The sequence below is a fragment of the Equus przewalskii genome, chromosome 14, assembly GCF_037783145.1.
Source record: "Equus przewalskii isolate Varuska chromosome 14, EquPr2, whole genome shotgun sequence".
Lineage (NCBI taxonomy): Eukaryota > Metazoa > Chordata > Mammalia > Perissodactyla > Equidae > Equus > Equus przewalskii.
In genome coordinates this window covers 28,841,033-28,865,879 of record NC_091844.1, presented here as the reverse complement: position 1 = coordinate 28,865,879, position 24,847 = coordinate 28,841,033, and the positions used below count along the sequence as shown (strand labels likewise).

Here is a 24,847-nt window from a genome sequence, read left to right as displayed (position 1 = left end):
GAAGACTTCCGTAGAGCTGGGAGCTTGTCCTAGGATTTCTGAACACATTACCTGCCTGCCTACCTTCTTCCCCTTGGAACGATCTGCTGTTATTCTCCCCGTTGTCTCTTTCAGTCAGGAGCTCTCAGTGGAAGTCCAGGACGCTGATCGAGGCTGGGTTCTGGGAGCCCTGACGGGAGGTCCAGGGAGGGGGTGTTCTCTCCAGGAGCTTCCGTTAAATAAGCCTGAGTTGGCTTGGGTTACACTAGCTGTACGATCTTGGGCAAATTACTTATTATTTCTATCTTTTAGTTGCCATGTGTGTAAAATGGGGGTAATGACAGTGTCTACCTCCTAAGGTGTGTGAATTAGGTGAATTTTTCCATGTAAAAGACTGAGAACCAGGATGCTTGGAAGGGGAATGCTGGAACAGCCGGAAGTCAGGGCAGGGATGTGAGCTGATGGATATAAAACCACTACGGCAAGCACCCAGTACACTGCAGACATCTAAGAAATGTTTGCCATTACCCCAATTCTTTAAAAATAAAATACAGTTCAAGAGAAATAAGAGACTAGAAGACAATAACAAATAATACTCACAGTGTTGATCTTTTAAATTATTAAGAGTTAGGACTAGGAATGTTTTTTTCTGTTTTTTTATATCTTTTTTATGTCTGTGTTTTAAAATTAAAATTTTCTACCATGAACATACATTAATTTTATAATCAAGAAAGGAAAATCAATGTTTTTTTATAAATGCTGAAAATTTTTGTTAGTATTTCTGTCATTTCACAAAACATCTTTTGTTGACATTCTACAAACGATACCATCCAATAATGTCCCAATACTTTCTTCTTGTGAAGACAGTTTATATATCTGTAAAAATAAAAGACAAATTATGACACAGTGATATATTCACGCATCACTAATTTTCATTATACAAACATGTACAAGTAAAATTATTTACCATTCGATTATTAGGTTAATGGTATGAAATCACAAATCACAAATTTGATTATAATGTGCAAAGTAGATGACAATTCATCACTTAATGTCAAAAGTTCCCTTTAAACTAGTTATGGTGATAACTCTGAACGCAGAAGCCACATGCATACCAATGTTAAACGCATACATCTAGACGTTAACTTCACTTTATTTTACATTTGAAATGCACTATGTAACCTTGATAGTTAAAGTTATCTATTCTTTAATTAAAGTGGAGAATGCTGTTGTCAACTAAGTCTGTATTTTACATATATCTGCATCTCCCAATTCTTTGCATCTATAATCATTTTTAAAGTAATTTTTAATTAACCTTTCTTAAAAGTGCAAAGAAACAGAAGCGGGCCCCGTGGCTGTGTGGTTAAGTTCGAGCGCTCCGCTTCAGCAGCCCAGGGTTTTGCCAGTTCGGATCCTGGGCGCGGACATGGCACCACTCATCAGGCCACGCTGAGGCGGTGTCCCACATACCACAACCAAAGATTCACAACTAGAATATACAATTATGTACTGGGGGGCTTTGGGGAGAAGAAAAAAAAAAGATAGGGAATAGATGTTAGCTCAGGGCCCAATCTTTGAAAAAAAAAAAAAACAACCCAGCAGCATTGGTGATCAATATGCCAACAGCATCAGCGTTAGTCCTCATTTATCACATGCTTTCTAAAAATATGGATTCACAGACCTTTCTGACTTCTGTAATATTTGTTACTTCAGGAAGGTTTTCCAGAGAAACTTGAAGACCTTCTACCTGAGCTATTAGGTATTCTTGATTTATTTGTTTTTCTCCCTCTTCAATGTAAACAACTAGAATTGAAGTGTCATTTGCTGAGATACCAAATCTTTTCAAAGCCTCTGAAATCTAAGAGGAGAAAAAAGACAACAAAACCAGTAGTAGTTTCTGTATCTGACACATTTCCCCATCAGCCCTCTTCCCCGGTCAGATTCTGAATTTTCCTATCTTCACGGTTCTCTCTGCCTACAGGTTGTCTTCAACAATCCCTTTCTAAGATCTACCAGCTCTGCTTTAGACAACTCCCTGCTCAAAGCTGCACCTCATCCCTAAGGAATCAAGCCGACTTCTCTGCAGGGCTCACCAACACCCCTCCCTCTGGCCTCCAGTGACCCTCTTGTCATGCACTCCTGCCTTCCAGCCAGTCTGGACTGTTTGGGGATCCCGTCATATTTCCTATTTTTTTTTGCCTGTGCTCACACTTTGTCCTCTGCCTGCAGTGCCCTCATCCTCCAAGGGACAGTTCAAATGTCACTCCCCACTGCACCCTCCTCCCTACAGAACGAACAGCTTCCCTGGTGTTCCCAAAGATCTGAATGGTCATTCCCATCACATCATTCATCTCAGGGCACTTGAACTTGTCTCGTCCATCTGCCTTCCTCAGGCATATGTGTTGAGGAAGAAGACACATTTGCTTCTCTGCCCCGAGAACTGGAACAAGAACAAGCTCAACAGATATTTGCTGAATTGAATAGTTTATTGAATTATTTCAAATGATCTCAAAGAAACAATAATCATCTGCTAAATTTTTTTCCAGATACTAGGGAGTGCTAATTTACTATGCTGAGATAACTGCATTTTATAAACTTATCAAAATCTTTATTTTAAACCATGACAGAGGTTTCCTAATTTTTCTCTTGATGACATTAGTACTTGGTTAATAGTAGTTTACTCTAAAACTTCATCAGCAAAATTTCAGGTTTTTTTTAATGTGGCACAGGTGGAATGCCTTTAGGTCAATAAGTGACTACTATCAGCATCTCAAACCACACCTGTGTGCCGGCTGCATTCGTGAGCATGTGCAAGGCCCATTCTAGGTACCAGGCAGTACCTTCTGGTATATGGAAAAGACATGGATTCTATCCTCAAGGAGTTTACATGGAGAGTGAAAGATGCACATGATAACATACAAATATCCATGCCTGCTGAGAGCTTCCTGACCATATATGGTAAGGACAGATCAAACTATCCTCCCTTAATTTAGCCGAACTTTCATTTACGCCCACGTGAAGTGACTCCAAAGCTTCTCCATCTAGTAAGAGGCAGTGCTAACCCCCAACTCTGTCCAGAGTTCTCTTCACCATCATTTTGGTTTGTGACTAAAAGGCTGACAGGAATTCACCCTCCAACCCAGATCCGGGAGCACAGAGGCTATCATGACAAGGTCAACAGGAATAAAGTAAGTTTCATACTAATTACATTGTTATTTGGGGAGAGGTTGAAAATAATTTCAGTAGATAGCGTTCTTGTCTTCATTTTCCCCAATTTGTAGAGGTGAACTGCTTTGTTTGCTGCCACAAGTATCTGAAACGGATCGACAATCTACCAAAGAGAACAGAAAGAATTACAAAAAGAATCGCACACAGAGCACCCGGGGGCGCTCTGCAGATGCACGCCCTGTCACACGGGAATGCCAGCGTCAGGCTCTTTCACTTCATCACAATTCCTACGGACGCTAGTTTCAAAATTACTACCTCAAGGGCCTGGGTGTGCAGAAAATCAGGGAATTTTTAAAGCTGCAAGGAACTCAGACAAATAGTAAAAATTTTTACAATAACACTTATTGAGGGCTAATATAATGGGAAAGGCCATATTCTAAACATTTTACCTGCATTATTTTAATTCTCAAAACTACCCTATGAAATCAACATTACTATTCACGTGCAATAGATAAGGAAACTGAGGCAAACACTGTCTGGGTTTGAATCCCAGCTCTGTCACTTAGCACCAAGGGAGCTTGGGCAAATTCCTTAGTGCTTTATCTGCTAGATGCAGATAATCACAGCACTTACTTCCTCGGATTGTTGAGAAGATTAAGTGAGTAGTGTATGCAAAGCACTCAGAACAAAGCCAGGAACAGAGTAAGCACTGTACAAAGGTTGGCTACCACTCGCTCAAAGTCACAATAAATGGCAGAGCTGGGATTAAGTCCTGGTGACGTGATTCCACTGTGTGTGCTCTTGACCACTATGCAATGCCTCCTTTGCAGAGACTTTCTAGTTCAGATGAGAAGATGGAGATCCAGGCATCTGCCATTACATCAGAGCCGGGCCACAACCTTTCACACCTCCTAGGGCAGGGTCTGGCACTTTGGCTTCGATTCACTGTTAAGTTCAAAGTTGGCTAAATCTGACTCCATTCCACAGCTTGGACAAGAACTTTTTACCTGAAGATGACCATTTTAGGCTAGCCTACGACATCACGAAAAACGAACATATTCTTAAATGCCCCATATAGCTTACTCATTCTCTCTTGCACTTACCATTGTAGGGTTTATTAATGAACCATCAATGGCACCTTCCATGGCCTTTTTTCTCAAGTCTCCAGCATTTTTTACATCTTTAAATAACAGAAGGGTCACCCTGCATTCGGGAAATAGGTCCAGCTGATGTGTTAACTGCATTTCACAGATAAGCAGGATCCTATTGACCAAAAGACCAGAAGACCTCTTTTGTTTAAAAGTTAGCATAATTCATTAGTATCCTTGCTAACAACTAAATAACTTAAAATCACTTTAAGAATGAAAGAACTCTTAAAATGGAAAAATCTATCCCAAAAGCACATTTGGCATCCTCATGAGATGTCTTCCTGGGCACGCTAGGCCGTTTCTAGCTTCCTTTACCATTCCTGGGAAAGGATCAAGGTTCCCGCCTGGTCCCTGGTCGGACAGATGAGGGAGGCTCTGATGCATTTCTGGGGGCAGCTCCCCCAACAGACAAAAGGGAGCAAATGATCAGGAATTTTTAGACCACAGGTTACTCATGGTATTAACGAAACCTCACTCCAACTTAACGTTTTAGGCTTTCTGATCTCACCATTTTATTTATATTTTAGCAGAACCTAAACACAAACATTAAGAAAGAAAATAATTTTACAGAAGAAAGTAGGACATGACTCAAAGATACTCATTTCACATATGGAACTTAAGCAGAGAGTAAAATTACTAAGTAAACAGTAATACTGGCCCTTTCTCAGACGAAAGTTTAACAAGGAAAGGACAGGATATATACAAAGACATAAAAGCAGCATAAAACTTGACAACTTGAATAACTAGGAAAACATAACCGTATCGTTGAATGGAAAAATTAAGTATTGCAAAAATTTAATCTTTAAAACCATTTCAATCAAAATCTTAATAAGATATTTGGGTGAGGCAATTTGATAGGTTCATTTTATCCTTTTACCTGGCAGGTTACCTTTCTAGGACTCTTTCTCAAGGAACAAATTTCTCAAGGAATAAATCTGAGGATTTATGTAATAAGACGTCCCTCTCATCATCCTAACAGTAAAGAGCTGAAAACAACCTATCTGTCTAATACAGGGGTTGGTTGTGACCAAACCACCATTAAAAACTGACGTCTTGAGGAGTAGTTAAGGATGTGTGAAAACAGCAATAAATAATATTAAGCAAAAACATCTCACTGGAAAACAAAACATAAAATGTGGCATAAATTGTAGGGTTTTAAAAAGGTGCACAAAAAGAAAAAATACTGAAAGGAAAATACACCAAAAAGTTCTCTCGGACTTGGTGGAATTACATCTCACTTCTGGAAAAAAAATTTTTGTGATAATGTCCTGACATACAGCATTGTCACGATAACGTCCACTGGGAGAAAAAAAAAGACACAAAAAGATATAACGAATATATTCCCAATTGTACAAAAAGATAAACACAGAAAACAAAAACATGAAGGAAACGCACCAAAATAGGGTATCTTGGGTGGTAGCACTATAGGCAATTCTTATTGCTCCCTATAAGAAATATTTTTGTGTGTATGTTCTAATTTCCTATAGTGACCACACAAAATAGAATTTCGAAGAAAAAAAAATTTGTGGTTTTGTTTTTACACCTCGGACAAAGGACCCCTAGCAAACGTCAAAACAGTTTTCATTTTACATAATTAACTCACTTGGGCCAGAAACTTAGAATCATCGCTCGACGCCGAGCTCTCACTCAAATCCCCTATCTAATCCATAAAGACTTGTCAGTTTTACCTTTCAAACATCATTCTAACCCGTCCACTTCTTTCCCACACCCAACCGCCACCACCCCTCCACGCCAGCTGTGGCCCCTAGGACGGGTCGCTCACCATTCCTGCACTCCTAGCCCGCAGTCTCCACCAGGCAAAGCGATCCTGGGAAAAGGTGAGGCCGCTGTGGTCCTGCCGCAGCCCGCCTGAGACAGCCCAGCCTGACCCCACGGCGTCCCACTCAGACCCGGGCCCCCGCCCCCGGCCGAGCTCTCCGCCGACTCTGACCTCTGGGTCAGGCGGCGCCCGGCTCGTTCCTCCCTCCTTCGCCCGCCGTGACGAGTGCACTGCGCCGAGCGCCCAAGACCCCGGGCCCGAGCCTCATTCTACGCGCCGCTGCTTAGCCCGTCACGACTTCCGGGAGGCGGGCGCTCGTCCTCACTGGACTGCGCAGCCCTAGAAGAGAGACTGAGCCTGCCCTTTCCGCGCTGCACGCCCAGGGCCCGGCCTCCGGAAGCGCTTGATAAGCAGGGCTGGTGGGAACCACAGGCGCCGTCTCGAAAACCCGCGGCCACAGCCGCGCGGGGCCGGCCTTCACGGTCCCCGACCTCCAGCCCTCTCCTCCACCCGGCCCGTCCTCCTCGTGCCCCGGGAGCGCTCACCGCCGCGCCCCGCGTCCGCCTCGGAAGACCCTCCCCTCGGAAACAAAGCCCTCCACTTCCGGGAGCTCGGAGGCAGCAGCCCCCTATCCCCGCCCTCTCCGAGGCCACGGTGTCCTTCCGGATCCCCGCGCGAGCAAGGTTTCCGGCCGCCCTCCAGCAGGCCCCTCTTCCCCAGCGTGGGTCCCGCAGCGGACACGAAGGAAAGCAGCGGCTCCGTCCGTCACTTCCGGTGAGGGGGGACGGAAACGACCCTTGGGCCGGGGCCGGAAGCTGGGGTCTAGCGCGAGTCTCAGCCTCCTCCCTAAGCGGGGTGGGTCCTTGGACGAAGCGTTGTCATTTTTCTCCCGTCCTGTGCGAAGAAGTTTGGCCCAGATGACCTCTGCACACGTCTCCGCTGCTGGAGATCGAACAGTTCTTTTTCAGGGCAGGCGGGACTCAAAGTTTCCTTCTTGCCCTTGGTTCAGTCTTTTAGGGAGGGTCTCCGGGAGCAGGATCGGCGATTTGCCTCGGGTACTCAAGAAGAGATAGGTGACAGGATGTTAATGAAATCGAGCTCTTGCTTTGTCTACCGGGCTCAGAAATGTGATTGGTCATCCTTGAATGGATCAGCCCGCAAGAGGAGGTAGTCTCCTAAACAGGCCGTAGAGAATTGTTTTCCACGTTCTTTACGGTTGGGGCTCATCTTGGTCTATACACAGTAAATAACAAACGTAGCTGTGGGGTGGATATGATAAAAAGTAGAGAAAATGGGGAATGCCAGGTCCTGGGTATTACTGTTTTAAATAGGATGGTTAGGAAAGATCTCACCCAAAAGGGCCATTTGAACAGTGACCGGAGGAGGTCCGGAAGCAAGCTCCGAGTATCTGGGAGAGCAGCATACCAGGCAACAAAGAGAGTCCAAAGGCTCTGAGACGTAAACGGCCTTAGCCTGTTTAAGGAGAGAGGCCTCGGGAGAAACCAACTCTGCTGACACCTTGATCTCAGGCTTCTAGCCTCCAGAACTGTAGGAAAATAAATTTCTGTTGTTTAAACCACTCAGTCTTGGTACTTTGTTAAAACAGCCCAAGCACACTAATACAGCACCCAACCAGGAACAGGTCAAGAGGGCTCCAGGAAAATTTCAAAAAAAAAAAAGACTGATATTTATTCCATCCATATTATTTAAGAGAAATGTCACAGTGGCGTTAGAGATTCGGGGGGATGAATAACAGGTCTACAGGAAAAGAGGCACACAAATGAGGCAAAAGTGAGGGGGCGAAAGTGGTAGAAGATGTACAGGATGGCTCAGAGCAGAAGGGTAGTAACCCAGGAAGTGACATCAACTTAGAATACCGATCTAGCCAAAGGCTGGGAAATAACTACTGAAAAGATGAGGGGAACACAAGTGTGCGCGTGGGTAGATGATGTAAAAGAGCTACATCCTCATCCTCCACAGTAGGAGGTCAACAGAGAATACCACAAATTGAAAAATCAAGAGGTGGCAATATAAGCACAGTATTTGAATACGGAGGAAAATACTGGAAGATAATGCAAACATACTTACTGACTGCCTTTTGGGAGTGATAACTGGGTAGGGCAGGAGTGGGAATGGGGCCACTATTTCATGGTAAGCTCCATACAACTATTTGAACTTTAAATTACTCACATGTGTTTTTAAAATAAAAATAATAATTTAAAAAGCTTAAAGAGACCACTTAAGAGCTTTAAAACAAGGGTGTTTCTGGTCCCCTTAGCCAGAGGACTTTCAATGGTGCTGTGTGAGCAGAAGCAGAACTATACTGTGTTGGAGAAGAAATGAGACACAAGATAGCAAAAGGAGACTAGATTTTTAACAAGCCATGTTGATAACTGAAATGGGAAGGGGACAAAGGGACAAGAGGGTCAAGAAAGGTTTTTTGAAGGTGGCAGTATTTATATGACACACTTCTGCTGGCAGTGTCCTCCTTAGAAACTGCTCGCCCAGGAACTCCTTCAAACTGTTGGACTAGCTGGATTCCTATACCTGCTTCTGCTTGTTTTCGTTCGTTTGGTTTTTTCATCACCAGCTGTCTTGCTCCAATTTCTTCCCAAGTCAGCCTTCATACTATCTCCTGGGGAACACTTCCACACCTGCAGCCCTTTAGCAAGAAGAACTCTTCTATCTCTGTTAAATGTAGTGGGCAGAAAAAACTGTATGAACCATCACTTAGGTGAAGGGCAGCAACTTGACGGAGCTAATGAGACACAGACCAGGGGAGAAGCTGAGCTAAAGCACTTCCGTAGGGTCAGGTTCCACATGTTGTTCACATGTAAAAGAGAACAGAGAAAATAACTATCACATGCAGTATCAGATATTCTATGATACAAATCTTCAAAATTAGAGGCTTGAAAAAAATGAAGCCAAGTTCCGCAAGTATTCATCAAATATCTACTGAGGCTTATGATGTCTTGATGCTCAAGGCACTTTCTTGAGCAGACAAAGGTTTCTGGCTTCCTCTGCAACTAAAAACAATCAACACTTTCCAAGTGATTCATCTATGTGTTCCAGAGGCAGACCAGCAGAAGGGACAACCTAGAAAAAGGCAAGGTCAGGGCATCACTCTGCTCCAAGAGGCGAGTGGAGAAAGATCCCAGCAGGTTACGTTCACTGGAGAAGCAGTAACACAAGGAGCCACGCAAGTCTTCCCAGATAGCCCAGGCTTTAAATGTTGTCTCCTGTTCTGTTCATTAAGCAACCTTTATAGTCTGTAAATGTGTTCAAGTTTTCCGAATAGTTCTACCCAGGTGATAACTGTCAGGTAAATTGCCCAGCATTTTGCTTTATCAGTCAGTCTCTCTTGCCCAGTTGACAATCAATCCCTAAAAGTTTATCCCTTCTTGTGTTAGATGGCATATCTGACAGTTCAGTGAAAGCAAGTTGGTCAAATCCCACAACAGACTGGCCAAAGAAAGAAATGTCTAATCACAAAAATACTACAATTACAAATAGTGATTTGGTTTCAAAGAGATTGTTGTCTCCTAGGGAGATTTTAATAGAAACCTCAAACAGTTGGAGGAAAAAAAGATACCCTTAATGATTTTGTCAATAATAGAACATGGCAAAAACAATAAAAATTTCTGCACATACACACGCTCATATCACAAATCTAGTCAGAAGGAAATACATAGAAAAAGACATAATTTTAAAAAATAATTTACAAGGGAAGTTCTTTATTACTTTATCAGTTCTAAAATATCTTCCTTTAAAAAAATTTAAGACTGGAATGACAGATCATTTCCTTCACTGTTACAAATACTACAGATTTATCAGCAAAGAGGTAAGTATCAATATAATTTTTCCTTAATCTTGAACACATAAGGGAGCAATAAAATAGATTATAAACCTCATTTGACCTGATCTTATAAAAAGCCACTTCCGCGGTCTTCAGTCCTGCTCTGACTCCAGATTGATTCCAGGATAGGTGTGTGTCACTCGGTCCATCCCCAGTGGGTTGGGTACGGAAGTCGGTAGTAACTGCCAGGATACCAGCCTTCATTCTGGGCTGCTGGCCTGGCACTTGGCTTTGCGTTCCAAGAGTACCTCCTCTGTGAATAGTCCTCTCCAGGAGGCCCAGGAGGAGGGATACGGCCTCTCCGATAAATGTTCTGACTCTGTGAAAATTTTCTTAAACGAAACAAAAGGTAATAGACTATTATTAGTTTTAATAAAATATATAATAAGCTTTATAAAATAATACATAGATACACTGGTTCTGCTGTTTTCTACCTGTATGACCTTGGTAGATAAACTGCTTAATCTTTGGATTACTTAGTTCTTTATAAAATGGAGCTAATAATATCTTCCCTCTTCATGGGTTGTTTTGAAGGTAAATTAAGACAATATATTTAAATTACCTACCACAGTGCCTTGGCACACAGTAGGTTCCCAGGAGCCATTTACCTTTCCCTATAGAGATAAATGCATGCCCGTACTAGTCTAATCAGACACTTTCTCTCCAAGTTTGGTGGGGTTGACATAACCCAGAATAAGCTATTTATTTTTGAAAACAGAAAACTGCTTTCCCTTTATAAATACATATATACATTAATTGTAAAGTGTAGAAATTCTAACCATGGTACATGCAACAAATTTGGAAAATTAAGATTTAAATTGAATTGTTTCAAAAGCAAGATAATATAAAGTAAATCTAATGTAATTATACAAAAAAAATTGGAAATCTGAGAAAAGAACCCCCCCCACCCCTAAACTCTCAATCTCACTTAATCTAACTCAACTGGTTACTATTTCCTTTGGTCTTTTTCCTTTACATCTTTTTTTGACTGTTAAATCATAACCTGTTATTTTCACTTATTGTAAGTGAGCTATCACTTTCAGTGGCTTTATAAAATGTCATAGTATGGATATAATAATTTACTTAGCTATTCTTCATTGTTAGAAATGCAAGCCACTACCAATTTTCCCACTACTATAAATAATGCTGTGATTAACATCTCAGAACATATACTGCGGCATCCTGAGCACCTAGTCCAGTGTCTGATACATAGGAGGGAGTTTGAGAAATGAGCTGAATGACCGAATGAATATAGCTTTTACCATATTTTGAAATATTTCCTTAGTCTCAACATGGAATTACCAGGTATGAGCATATTTTTGGCTATTAAAGTTATGTTTCACAAGGGCTGCACCAATTTTCAGTGCCACTGGCAACACAAGCAACATCTTTTTGAAATGTTTACATCTTCTAAAAATGTCACCATCTTTTTGAAAGTGTTTACAACGTGCTAAAGTACTTTATTAACTCATGTCATAGTCAACAACAATCCCTATGAGGCACGTATTATTAAAATTTCCATCTGACTGATGAGAAAATAGAAATTTAGAGATCTTACCCAAGATCACATAGAGGGTGAATGCCAGAGCCAGGATGCAAACCCAGGTCTAGTCTGACCACCACTACACTGGACTGCCTTATCAAAAACTGTTGCTAAATTAATAGGCAAAAAACAGTACCTTGCTATTTTAACTGCACTGAGGTTTTTCTCATTTTCAAAGTGAAAATACTTTTGTGATTTATCTTCAAATCCTTTGCAAACTTCTCTACTGGAATTTTACTATTTTTCCTATACTTTGTATTTACTCTTTAAATAACAACCTTCCTTATTCTGAAAACTATACCATTATTAATGTACCCTAAGAATGAAAGATCCTTTTTGATAGTGACATCAAATAGCTGGCTTAAACTAAGTTTAGAATCAATGAAAATTTCTAAGCCCTTTTCCCAGTTGCCTCTGAAAAGTCACATATTCCCCATCCTATACTTGATCTTCCAGCCCTCAGTGCAAAATATGGAGCAAACAACCCTTCCTGTTTGACAGTGATCAGCAAGAAAACATCACTTTCTCATCACCATTATGTGTTTGCACTAATTTATAATATTAATTTCTATTTCAATTCTAGAAAAAGAGAAAGCAGAAATACCTTACTGACTGCTGCAAATCTTGAGTCTGGGTGTGGAAATGCCGAGAAGGTACTGGGTAACCTTGGGTTCGATGTAGCTCATACCTAGGTCCTTGGCTAACAAACTTATTAGAGGTGTGCACTGGTTCCATCATATGTGTCAAGTCTTCAGAACCACTTGATCTGGATACACTGGAATCCCAATTCCTCAAAGTGAATGTTTCCGCACAATATTACAATAATTATTAAAATTATTCCAAATTTAGTAGCCAATTTAGTGACTATATTTTGGCCCATGAAAATAACAATCCCATTCTTCCCCTATTCCTATTTATTTAGGTTTCCCAGAGCAAGTAAACAAGCTACAAGATGAATGGATATGTGCAACATAAATGATATAAAAACACATCTCCCTAACCACAAATCTCACATATAAAATGCAACTTACTTTCTGATGGGCCCATTCTGAAGGTCTTCAATGTAGTTTTGCCTTTCTAAGCAATGTCCCCGGCACCTATTGAATACTGAGGAGTGGATGAACTGTTAGAAATAACTGTACAAAAAGCAAATTTTTCCCGGAGAAAGCAGATCAAAGCTAAACTCCACTAACTAATGAGCCAAGCTGGTATATCTCACTATTTTTAGGTATATTCCTTTATAAACTTTTGGTAAAGATTATCTTATGTTAAAACAAATGAATTACAAACTTTTCTTCTTTTCCAAAACTTGAGAAATTCATCTATATTTCACTTTCAACTTTTATAAAAAGAGAAAAATAGTGACAACCCTTACACTTACATTCAATTGCAGCATCTGGCCTCATGCCTTCTACATCAATCAAATACCTAACAAAACAACATAATCTGAGTCATTTATACATAAAAAGAAAAAATCAGGTTTTTTCAAAAAAGGTCCAATTTCACTTACAAATATAGATATAAAAATCCTAAGAAAACATCAGCACATCTAATCCAATAATTATTAAAGAATGATATACCATGACCACAAAACTCCTTAATTCCAAGGATGCAAGGATGAACCAACTTTAGAAAATCCATAATATAATTATTTACATTAATATAACAATTTAATAAATGAAAGAGAAGAAAATACAGGATCAAACTGGCAGACATTAAAAAGATATCTGATAAAATACAATAGTCATGTTTGATCAAAATGCTTTGTACACTGAAGACAGGTGACTTACTTAACCAACAGAGTATTGATCAGGAACTAACAGATAGCAAAAGACAAATTGGGAAAAATATTAATATCATATCTAAAAAATACTATCTAACCAACTGTACGGGCCAGAAACTCAGGAATCACCATCACTGTCAGCCATTTCTTCCTTACCCTCGTCTTCAACCCACCACCAAGTCCCAACAATGATATTACCTAAATATGTCTATAATATGTCCACATCTTTCCACCAACGTGACCACCACACCCTGGGCCAAGCCACCAATATGCCTCGATTTCTACAAAAGCCTCCTAACTTGTCTCCTCGATTCCACTCTTTCCCCCCGCAGTGTATTCTCCACCTAGCAAAATGATAGGTTGAAAATGCAAATTTGATTATGTTCCACACATTTGCCCTCAACTAAAAAAGTTCAATGATTTTCTGTTACTCTTAACATAAAATATAAAATCTTAAACCCAGGCCTGCATGATCCAGCTCCTACCCCTAGTTCCCCCACAGCCTAGCCTCCCGGGCCAGTTCCTCCATCACAGCAATGCTCTCGTTACAGTGTCTTTGCTGTTCCTTATGCCCAGAATTCTCCCTGCAATGTCTCCATCTGGTTATCACCTACTCATCCTTCAGACATCAGCTCAAACACCCACAGAAACTTTCTCTAAGCTCCACAATGAGCTCAAGTCCTCCCTATTAGTATGCTCTCACAGTGCCTTGTCCCCCTCCTTCATGGCACTTGTCAGAGTGGTAATTCTATAAGTATCTGTGGGCTTCTTGAATATCTATTCCCTCCTTAGACTGTTAGGATTCAGAAAGCTCAAGTCTCCTTCCTCACAAAGTCTCACGAGTCTTTTTGCTGGCACTCAGCACAGTGTGTACACATCGCAGATGCTCAATAAATATTTTCCAAGTGAACAAACGTGAGCTGGTACAGGGTAGCAACATCCACGAAAAAGCATAGGGGCGTCAACTCTTTGATTCAGAAATTCCATTCTGAGGAAGATTATCTCTGACATAACAGCACATATATTCAAATATGTTCATATAGGAATGTTCACTACTTCAATGTTTTATCACATCAAAAACTCCTGACTTTTACGTTCATCAATAAGCAAAGGAACAACACAGCCTTTAAAAAAGTATAGGGTCAGGCTGGCCCCATGGCCGAGTGGTTAAGTTCACAAGCTCCGCTGCAGGCGGCCCAGTGTTTCGTTGGTTCGAATCCTGGCCGCGGACATGGCACTGCTCATCAAACCACGCTGAGGCAGCGTCCCACATGCCACAACTAGAAGGACCCACAACGAAGAATATACAACTATGTACCAGGGGGCTTTGGGGAGAAAAAGGAAAAAAATAAAATCTTAAAAAAAAAAAAAAGTATAGGGTCTCCAAATACTTTCACAGGAAGATGTCCACCATATATTAGATTAGAATGTCTAAATATTATACCATTCATTACATGCATGTGCTTATATATGCATTTTTAAAGTCTGAAAAACTATGTACTAAATTATTACCGGTGGTAATCTCTGGCGGGGGTCAAGACTGCTTTCTACTTTATACATTTCTACACTGACTTCATTTTTTGCAACTAGCTTACGTTACTATTGTAAATGAAACAACTTAAACCTGGCCTTGCCTCTCGGGGTTGGCAACTCACCTGCAGATGAGGTAGCCAGTCCTGTTTAAACCATGGGTACAGTGGACGCCAATAAGTTTGTCTGTAAAACAGGGAATACAGAGTTAAACAAATGAAACAGTTATACAAATTACACAATTTTCTGAAGAGTACATTTATCAGTTACCACAACACTACCACTACCCTGAAAAGGAATAACTCTGAAGAGGAATGTGATCTTTTAGGAACATACAATAAAGAATTATCTAACATAAAGTCAAAATTCATTGTTTCTGGGGAATTTTGCATAGCCCCCAATCGGACAGGATAATGTAAACTGAAGAAGGCCTGGCCAGGTACTAACAGCTGAAACTGCATTGAGACTAACCCATTTGTCTAATATAGAATGCCCATCAGTAACTGATTTAATTATAGAAAAAGGGAGTGAAAAAAAAACAGGCTATAAGAAGAATGAAATTTGTTTTTGAGGGAAACAAATGAAATGCCTCCACTTTTAATACTGAATGTTAAAAAGAATAAAGAGTGTCTGTAGTACTCTGCAGTTCCCAAAACACTTCCATTCCATCTTCCCTTTGCCACTCCTCATAGGCCGCAGGTCTCTCTGCCCTGTGACGTACTCGGGTAAACAGCACTGTTCGCATTTTACAATGAAAAAGCAAGACTTGGAGATAAACCCAAGCTACACAGCAGGAAATTAGAACAAAGGCTAGAATCAAGTCTAAGAGTTTTCCAGCAATGCCATAGTATTTCAAAAATTAAATAATAAATTAAAAAACAACATGTAGTTGATTTCTGCAAAATTTATGTCTGTGACTAGGTGGTGTCTCGTAGGAAGGCACTGTCCTCTCCTGCCTGGATTACTACCTCCCTGCTTGTAATCTCTTCTATTTCAATTGATCCTCCACGTGGAAGACGTTATCTTTCTAAAATACAAATTTGGCTGGGTTGCTCCTTTGCTTAAAAACAATCTCCATTTAGCATAGAATAAAGCCCAAACTTTTAGCATAGCATTTCAAACTCTTTATAGATATCAATCTCTCTCTCTAACTGAACTGTAAGTCCACGATGATCTGAACTATGACTCACAAGGACCTACATGGTCCACCTCCCTCCTGCCCCCTGCCAACCTCTCTGATCCCATTTTCTACTGCTCTCTCCTCACTCACTCTCCCCACTCCGGCCACACTGGCCTCCTTACTATTCCTCAAACATACTGAGCACAGGCATGCCTCAGGGACTTTGCAGCTACTATTCTCTCTGCTTTAGAACACTCCCTCTCCCCAGATCCCCAGCTCCCCCAGATAGCCAATGGCTTGGTTCCTCACTTCCTTTAAGGCTCTGCTCAAAAGACATCTTAATAGAGAGGCCTTCCCTGATCACCAACCACATTCCCTCACCTCTTTATCCTGTTTTGCTATTCTCCAAAGCATTACCATCTGACATTCCATATATTTACTTATTTATCACTCTCCCACACTAGAATGTAAAGGATATAAGAACAAGAATTTTCTTCTATTCCTACTTCCTACAACAGTGCCTTCAACTTAGAAGGTGTTATATAAATATTTGTTGAAAATGAACACATGAATTCAACGCCCATTCACAGTACCCTCTAGTCACACCAGAGGCTGCCTCTCCAGGTCACAAGTTCAAGCCCGGTGCCTTTTGTACCTGTTCCCAATACCTGCTCTGTCCTTCCCTCATTCTTGCAAAATCCTCTTCCCCCAATCCAGCTCGAGTGCTGTCTCCTCAGTCAGGCTTCCTGCTATATTTAATTATTTTCTTATAATTAACCCACTGTCTTATAGTTACTACATGTTTATCCTCCTAGGTAACTTTAAGTTTCTAATGAACAAAGACTACTATTCATCTCTGTAGCCCTGTGTCCTAAGAAGAAACCTAAAAGGCTTCAGTGTTTACTGAAATCAGTTTATTTTCTGAGTCTCCCAGTTCTAGGGAGTAGATAGTGTAGTGTCCTCCTCTTCATCAGTGAGCCTGGTACTCGTGTGAGGGCCTGTAGCAAAGGCAGCCAGAACACATCATAAGCAGGTCCTGAGGCTGCTATAGCAGAGAGCACAGTGAAGTCACCACACGTAGGCAGATGACCCATGTGTGGGTCGGCCTACAAAACAGACTACACTCGGTGTAACGTGAACAAGTGGGATTTACAAACATGTTCTTACGCACTCATCAGGATCTTCCGGCTCTCACGAGCAGCTGGAACAGTGTGTAACAGTTCCACACAAAGGGCCCTGGAAGCAGAGAGTAGGCTGGCCGCTGCACCCTGATGTCTTAAGAGGCAACGTCTCTGTGAGTACAGTTGGTACAAATCAAATAATTTACCTCTTCTGTAGATGCCATGGTTATGACAGGCAAGGCCAAGCCTCTCAAGTTTTAAAGTTAAAGTACAGAGAAGATCTGTGAACAGGGCTTAAGATATTTAAGAGCTGGTGCTGGCATTAAGTGACCAGGTTATAGTTTGAAAATTTATCTTAAAATTCCTACCTGTCTCTCTCGCCTCCCATCTCCTATCTTCTCACTTCCATCTCTATTCTTTCTCCCCTACTCCCTGTTTTACATATATATGGAATATTTAGTATCTGTCAAATTTAGTTAATAAACTGTACACTCCCCAAGCTAAACTGAGAAAGAGGGCACTTTGTCCTTTGGGTCAGTGGCTTTCCAAAGACAAAAGATTCCTTAGTCTTATAATATGGTAAATACCATATTATGATAGTTAGAGGCCAGAAAAAGGCAACCAGATCCTTAAAATTCAGAAGCTATTAAGATCTATTTTCAACAGAGTAAGGTGGATCTTAAAGCAGGAACAAGAAAACATCAGCCTTTTAAGTTCTTCTTGTCTGAGAATAAGCATAAGAGGCAGTAGTGCCCTTCCTCACTTGCACCCAAAGAGGAAAAACAACAGCAACATCTTACGTATTTATGGTGAGGAGCCACTCCACTGCTCTACTCTGTTGTGTTTTCCTTCTAGGGGTCTGTCTCCCTCCAAACCTTTGCCTTTTCTTGTCTCTTTTATACATGCTAAGACCCTGAGATTCTTAACCTTTTCTTCCACCTCTCATCTCTTAACCAGTTAATAAGACAAGAAATTTTTATTATATATTTCCCATCCAAATTTTTAAAAAAGAGACAAGTGAGCTAGTTCAGTTTATATTTCTCACTAAAATCACTTTCCAAATTAAATTTTCTGTGACCATAAAAAGGAAAAATATCTTACTCTGTTAGCACCATCTGACATTTCTATCTTAACATTATCAAAAACAACAGGCCTAATGTTAAAACTATTAAAAATATTAAAAATTCCCAAGCCCATTCAAAATGCATACCAAAGTTCAGGTAAGAAAAAAACTCACCATTATCTTTATTGTCTTTCAAAAACCCATTAACAGCACATTTGAATTTAAAAATAGTGTCATCATCGGGTACCTGATGCCCGATCGTATAAATCTTTAAGTAAGGAATAGTTTCTGGCAAGTCCTATAAGGCAAAACCATGAAAATATATATTATTTCATTTGTAGGGAACGAATTAAAAATTAACTAGAGAAGTGAGAATAAATACCAAGAGATTATAATAAATTTAGTATGTTGGTAATTCTGATAAAAGAGCCGTTTCTTCCAAAGCTGCTTCAACCAGGAGGATCCCTGATTTTCACTAAAACTAGAGAATGGATAGTCAATTGGCATACCAAACTGACAACAAGGCCTATGTCAATGAATGCATATATAACAAGAAACTGTCTAACTAGTTCTACCCAATATTTTCAATTTCAAGGGCCATAAAGCAGCTGTGATTTAAGTAGAACAGTAAAATAGAGTCAGAAAAACTTAAATTTAAATTGTGAGATAGAGCAAATTACAGGCACTGATGAGGACTGGTGTACTTGGGGTAGGAGAAAGTAGTTACCAATAAAGACAGAAGAAGTGAACGGAAAATCCCGTCGTTCTGAATTTAAATGCAGAGTATCAGTAGGAACCTATGATACATTTTATATTAAAAACAAACATACAAAGACACTTCCTAGCTCTGACCACTGGAAAAGCCAAGAAACAACCGATGCCATCTCATTTCAAAAGGACTCAGGAACCAAATTAAGAAGCTCCAAATGGCGAAAGATAGGGTCTCAATTTGTGCCTGAATAAAAATAATAACTGCAGTGGAGTCCGTAATGATACGAAAGATAAAAAAACAAAATCTAACTGGTCACCACTGGAGGATATTGGTGAATCAACTCATCTTGAAAACTGTTAAATAAAGGAAAGAATCATGCCTCCACAATTAGGTAACCAAACAGTTGATAAGGGGAGCTACTCTTGACAGAAAAATACCCAGCTAATAAATGAAAAAACAATTTTAATAGAATTTACCATTTTTTGAAGCCCCAAATGAATTAATGGATGCAGGTATGGGTCATCAGGGACTGCTAATCTCACAAAAAGAGACATCACTTACGTGTTTCCAGGGAAGAAACATCATTACCTGTGAAACTGTCTTGCCAAAAAAATCCCAAGCCTGAATCTGATGAAGCCTCTACGTCCAACTACCAATTTACAGGAAATAAAGGGACTGGAGAACATGTGAGTAACACATGGGGATGCAATCATCAAAATCTAGAAGGGACAAACTATCTGGTTTCTTCAAAAAACAAAATTAAAGGGGAAAAAAAGAAAGTGAGAGAGACAAGGAGAGAGAACCTAAAGATTACATAAGACACCAGAGACCTAACAACCAAATGAAAATTGTGGACCTTATTTGGATCTAAACAGAACTCCTTAAAAACAATTTTTATGACATTTAGGAGGCAATTGCAAATTTGACCACTGACTGGATATTTAATAGTAAAAAATGACATTAAGGAATAAAAGTCCTAGGCCAGCCCTGGTGGCCTAGTGGTTAAGTTTGGTGCTCTCTGCTTCAGCAGCCCAGGTTTGGTTCTGGGACGAGGCTCCACACCACTGGTCAGTGGACGTGCTGTGATGGCAGCTCACATACAAAAAGAGAGGAAGACTGGCAACAGATATGTTAGCTCAGAGCAAATCTTTCTCAGCAGGAGAAAAAAAAAAAAAAAAAAAAAGGAGGGAAATGAAAGTCCCATATTTTAAATGCATACCAAAAATGTACAGGTGAAAGTAGATGATATCTGGGATCTACTTCAAAATACTATGGAATGAGGGAAACAAGGAGGGGTAAGGATGAAACATGACAGCCATCAGCTGATAAAAATTAAGACTGGATGAGTTCATGGGTGGACAATGACACCACAGCATTACGTTTCCTTCTGTACATGTTTCAACTTTGTGATACATGTTTAAAAACAAGAAGATACTGTGGAAAAGAGTTTGGGAGTTTCTCAAAAGTTAAACATACAACTATCACATGATCCAGCACCTCCACCCCTACCTATGCATCTAAAAGAACTGAAAGGAGGGATTTGAACAAATATTTGCACACCAACGTTCACAGCAGCATGATTCACAACAGGCAAAAGGTGGAAACAACCCAAGTGTCCATCAACACAAGAATGGATAAATAAAATATGGTATATACCCACGATGGAATATTATTCAGCCATAAGAAGGAATGACATTTTGCTGCATGCTGTAACATGGATGAACCTTGAAAACATGTTTAGGGAAGAAGGCCAGATATAGGACAAACATTTTATGATTCCACTTACATGAACTTCCTAGAATAGGCAAATTCATACAAAGTAGAATAGAGGTTACTAGAGGCTGGGGGAGGGAAATGGGGTTGCTATTGTTTAATGGTTATAGAGCTGTTGTTAAGGATGATGAAAAAGTTTTGAATATAGACAGTGGTGATGGTTACACATCATGAATACACTTAGTGCCACTGAACTGTACGCTTATGAATGGTTAAAATGATAAATATTATTCATATTTTACCACAATAAAAAAAAAAAACAAGAGGAATAACTGAGTTCAAAGATCAATTCTTCCTTTTCTGAGCCTGAGTTTCATCATCTGTGAAATGAGTAATCGTAACCATCTATGTTCTGAGCTTAGTGCAAGGAAGCACTAAGTAGGAGACCTTAGTACCACTCCCACTTCATCAGCAAAGGACTGTTGTGAGGATTAACTGAGTTAACGTATGTGAAAGTACTAATTAAACTGCAAAATGCTATACATATAAATGTCAACAAATATTAGGCGTTATTGTTTCCCAAGGCTGTGGAACTGCCAGAAGAAGGATAATTCTTTCCCACTGATAATGCCACACAGGCCAACAGAACATACAGGTTTCTCTACTGTATCCAAAGACATTGGGAAAGGAAGGCATAAAACTTAGAGAACTGTCTTCTATCGAGATTCTTACACGTGCTCTGACAACTACTCAAAATAAGTACTAAAGACATCATGGATTCCTTTTCTTTCCTTTTAGGCTACTACTTTTCTCACTAAAAGTTTACTTTATGTTCAAAATATAGAACATGGAAGCTTACAGAGTTTCTTAAGCACACACAGAGGCTATGGCCAAAGATAACAGTTCAAGTCATGTCTTTAATTTCATTTCGAGATAGCAATTAGAAAAGTGAATTACTGTGAGTTATGAGAGTATCAGAAAGAAGAAGATTCTTTTCAATTAAGGGTTCCATTTACCTCTGGTTTATAATAGCGGTGAGTGTATGTTAAATCAATAATCAGTCCAAGTTCTTCATTCTGCTCTCGGATTTTTGTAAAAAGATCTAAGGGGGAAAAACATTCTTCTGGAGCAAGCTTCTCTTCAAAATTCTGTCAGAGAGAATGAAATAACAAAGAGCAAACGTGTGCTTAAAATTCTTTCTTTTATTATCCATTCATTCAAGCCCTGTGACGCGAACATACAATGAGATTCAGAGGAAAGTTTCCACTCTTCTGGAAGTTACGAGCTATATTACAATCTTTTCTTCCAGAGATTAGAGGGAAGAAAATAAGCTAACATCTACAGATTTATTTCTGCGTCTATTTGTTTCATGTGGGTTCCTAACCAGACTGTAAACTCCCAGAAGGCAGGGACCACATCAATGTTGTCCACCACTGTACCTCCAGCTCCAAGGGGCGTGCCTATAAAAAGGCACTTATAAATCCTTGTTAAAGATCTATATATAGAAAGGATGGCTTTCATTGATAAATATTCTTTTATGTATTTGTCTTATTTATATAATCTGTTCCACTGATCTGTGGTTATTCAAGTGCCACCAATAAACTTTTTCTTTTTTTAATTAATAGACTAGCTTTTAGAGCAGTTTTAGGTTGACAGTAAAACTGAGCAGAAAGTAGAGAGTTCCTGATCACAGCCTCTCTCCTTCACCCTACACAGCCGTCCCCACCATCAATATTCCAACCCAGTGTGCTCCATTGGTTAGAAACAATAAATCAACATTGACACAAGACTATCAAAGTACATAGCTCCCATCACGGGTCACTCTTTGTACTGTATATTCTATGGGTTTTGGCCAATGTACAATGACAGGTATTAACTCTTATAGTATCAGACAGATTAGGTTCGCTGCCCTAAAAATCCCTTGTGCTCCAGCAACACTTCTAGTATGGCTTAACATTTGGTAGGGCTAGGCAACCCTTTTCTACCTTCTTCCTTTTCAGAATTTTCCTGGCTGATGTAAGTTTCTTTTGCTATACGAGCTTTAGAATCAGATGATATGAGATGATGCTAAATTTACAAATTAACTTAGGCAGATCTGACAGATCTACGATGCTGAGTCTTCCACCGAACACTGTGAAAGGTTTGAAGACTGGATTAATTACAACAAGGCGTACAATCTCTCCTGTCAGTTTCTTCCAGACTTGGAGCTGGAGGATCATGACCATCTCCAGCTATCTGAACAACAGCCAACCTGAGGTAACTCATTTAGTCACAAACCGCTTAGGAAGCCTTCCTTGATTAACCCTGTCTGTTGTCATTTCCCCCTCCTTTCCATTCCTAGGCATTTCTGCTGTGGCATTTCTGTGACACATCATTTGCCACTTGACAGTCCACTGTGCCTGACACTCGACTGCCAGGTACTGAGGCAGCTTTGCCTTGGGTGACTTCCCTCAAACACCCAGGACACCTTGTCCCATTCCACTGCCACGCAGGGGTCATTCATCTCCCTACCTCTACTGCGTGAACAGGGACTGCACTGGGAGTGGCCCTGCAGCTTCGCAACCCCCTTGATGGCGCCTTAAACAGTCCCAACACTGAAGAGTGCACACAGAACTAGAAGAGGCTTCCTATAACCACGTCACACAGGAAAGATGTTGGCTGTGCGGAGGAAAGGAGACTGAAGAGTCTTCCTGCTTCTCCCTGCTGATGTCCTTGCAGAAAAGGGGCTAAGCAGGGACCCCGGGGAACCTCAGGATCCCCTTGTAGAGGCCGTGGAGCAGGGACTGAGCGTTTAGGACAATTGCATAGAGGAGGAGGAATATAGGAGGAAATTCACAGGCACCGCCAATGTGGGTGGGCCATCAGTTCACTCATTCAACAAAGACTGGGAAGTAGTTACGATGTGGCAAACACTAAGCTTGGTGTTGCCAGATGTGAGTCAGAACTATTTGTTTATCTATGAAATCACTAATGTTTAAGTCCAGAGATGCAGAAGAATTGACAGAGTAGGTGAAAAACCACCCCCGACCTATGAGACACAAATTAAATAAATTCCCGATACATTCAAAGTGGGCTCTTCCTGACACTAATCCACACTGTGCTGGGCAGGGTAATGAGACATGGAATCTCTTCTCCTATTTTTTATGGCAGTCAAATGCTTTCCCCACCTATTCCTTTCTTACTTCAAACAGAAACACAATTTAAAAAAAACAAAAAACAAAAAAAAAAAACAGAAACACAATTTTTCTGAGTTTCCATGCTGAAATTCTGACCTTGCTGATCCAGGGTATTTTTTTGGCTATAATGAGGGGAGTGAAGGAGTCTTACTGGCATTTAGTGAGTGAGGGTCATGAAGACCAGACATCTTGCCAAATTCAGAACAGTCCCACAAATGTGTCCCACACCTGGATGACCTTGGAATATCCTATTCAACATGAAACAACTGTTCATAAGTATCTAAGCCTTAGAATCTAATCCATTTCACAAATAAACACAAAGGGTTTCTTCGCAGTTCTCATGGACATTGAATTTCCAGGATAGCTGTCACCTTATCATCCAAGAGAACACTGTACTTTGTTTTCTTTGGAAATCTACTAAGCACAGCTCACAATCATTGAAACTCCTGCCACTAAGGCAACATACCCACTCAGATCAGTGAGCACGGGCAGCTTTGGCATTCATGGCGCAAGCAACTGACAATTCCTTTATTTTTAGTAAAGCCATGCCCAAACATTGACATATGGAAATGTAAATACATATTACTTTATTCTAAATTAATTTATTTTATTTATCCTTTATATTATAGTTAGAGGGTTATGCTGAGTTTCTTTTCGCTTAAACTTAAGTGTGGAAGCAGGTTGTATATATCTATGAATTTCACTTCAGGAAAGTAAAGGGGCTATTACAAAGTATCTGCTATAAAAAGGGGAAATGGAGTCAGACATGGCTCAGGACCAGAGATCTACATGGTGAATTCAGATTTCTGAAAGAATACTGAATCAACTTTTGCTTACCTTTTTCAAAGGAACTTTGAAAGCAATGAAACGAGTGCCAGGCATCCGCTGTCCAACTGCGAGATAGTCTTTCCACCTGTTAATACACTTTCTGTGAGCCAAATTTGATGTTAGCCTGTCTCCCTGCACATGGGACTCCTTGAGAATGGAATTCACAGCCCACACAGCAGGTCCCCTCTGCTCTCTGCTTTGCATCTTGCTGCTCCCCTTCTTCAACCCCACCTAGTAACCACCTGTTCTCCCCTTCTTCCTGTTCCAGATCTTGAAAACAGATACAAGGCAACAAAACAGAGCAAAGGTCTTCACAAAGAAGGCCTA

General features: G+C 40.4%; 2 protein-coding genes across 12 annotated transcripts in view; both read right to left on the bottom strand.

Moving 5' to 3' along the window:
- Nucleotides 1-494: 494 nt before the first annotated feature.
- TPRKB (TP53RK binding protein) lies at nucleotides 495-6,758 on the bottom strand. 4 transcript variants are annotated; one of them, XM_070572379.1, is made up of 6 exons: nucleotides 6,621-6,756; nucleotides 6,079-6,123; nucleotides 4,251-4,410; nucleotides 3,188-3,310; nucleotides 1,661-1,837; nucleotides 495-855 (listed from the first exon to the last, which is right to left on the bottom strand). In XM_070572379.1, the coding sequence occupies exons 3-6, from the start codon at nucleotides 4,389-4,391 to the stop codon at nucleotides 769-771; spliced, it is 528 nt and encodes a 175-aa protein (XP_070428480.1). In that variant the 5' UTR covers nucleotides 4,392-4,410; nucleotides 6,079-6,123; nucleotides 6,621-6,756; the 3' UTR covers nucleotides 495-768. The 4 variants fall into 4 exon arrangements, with proteins under 4 accessions (XP_070428480.1, XP_070428481.1, XP_070428482.1 ...); XM_070572380.1 differs by lacking the exon at nucleotides 6,079-6,123 and having other exon boundaries at nucleotides 6,621-6,758; XM_070572381.1 differs by lacking the exons at nucleotides 6,079-6,123; nucleotides 6,621-6,756 and adding an exon at nucleotides 6,247-6,382.
- A 2,833-nt stretch (nucleotides 6,759-9,591) lies between these two features.
- DUSP11 (dual specificity phosphatase 11) overlaps nucleotides 9,592-24,847 on the bottom strand; it is a 79,771-nt gene continuing 64,515 nt past the window's right edge. For 5 of the 8 annotated variants that reach the window (XM_070572375.1, XM_070572376.1, XM_070572372.1 and 2 more), the window contains 8 exons: nucleotides 24,530-24,605; nucleotides 21,533-21,664; nucleotides 18,266-18,389; nucleotides 14,913-14,973; nucleotides 12,856-12,902; nucleotides 12,506-12,581; nucleotides 12,079-12,264; nucleotides 9,592-10,263 (listed from right to left, as the gene is read on the bottom strand). In XM_070572375.1, coding sequence (XP_070428476.1) covers nucleotides 10,068-10,263; nucleotides 12,079-12,264; nucleotides 12,506-12,581; nucleotides 12,856-12,902; nucleotides 14,913-14,973; nucleotides 18,266-18,389; nucleotides 21,533-21,664; nucleotides 24,530-24,605 — 898 coding nt within the window. In that variant the 3' untranslated portion in view covers nucleotides 9,592-10,067. The remainder of the gene's footprint in view (nucleotides 10,264-12,078; nucleotides 12,265-12,505; nucleotides 12,582-12,855; nucleotides 12,903-14,912; nucleotides 14,974-18,265; nucleotides 18,390-21,532; nucleotides 21,665-24,529; nucleotides 24,606-24,847) is intronic. The other 3 variants (XM_070572373.1, XM_070572378.1, XM_008510704.2) reach the window with 1 other exon arrangement.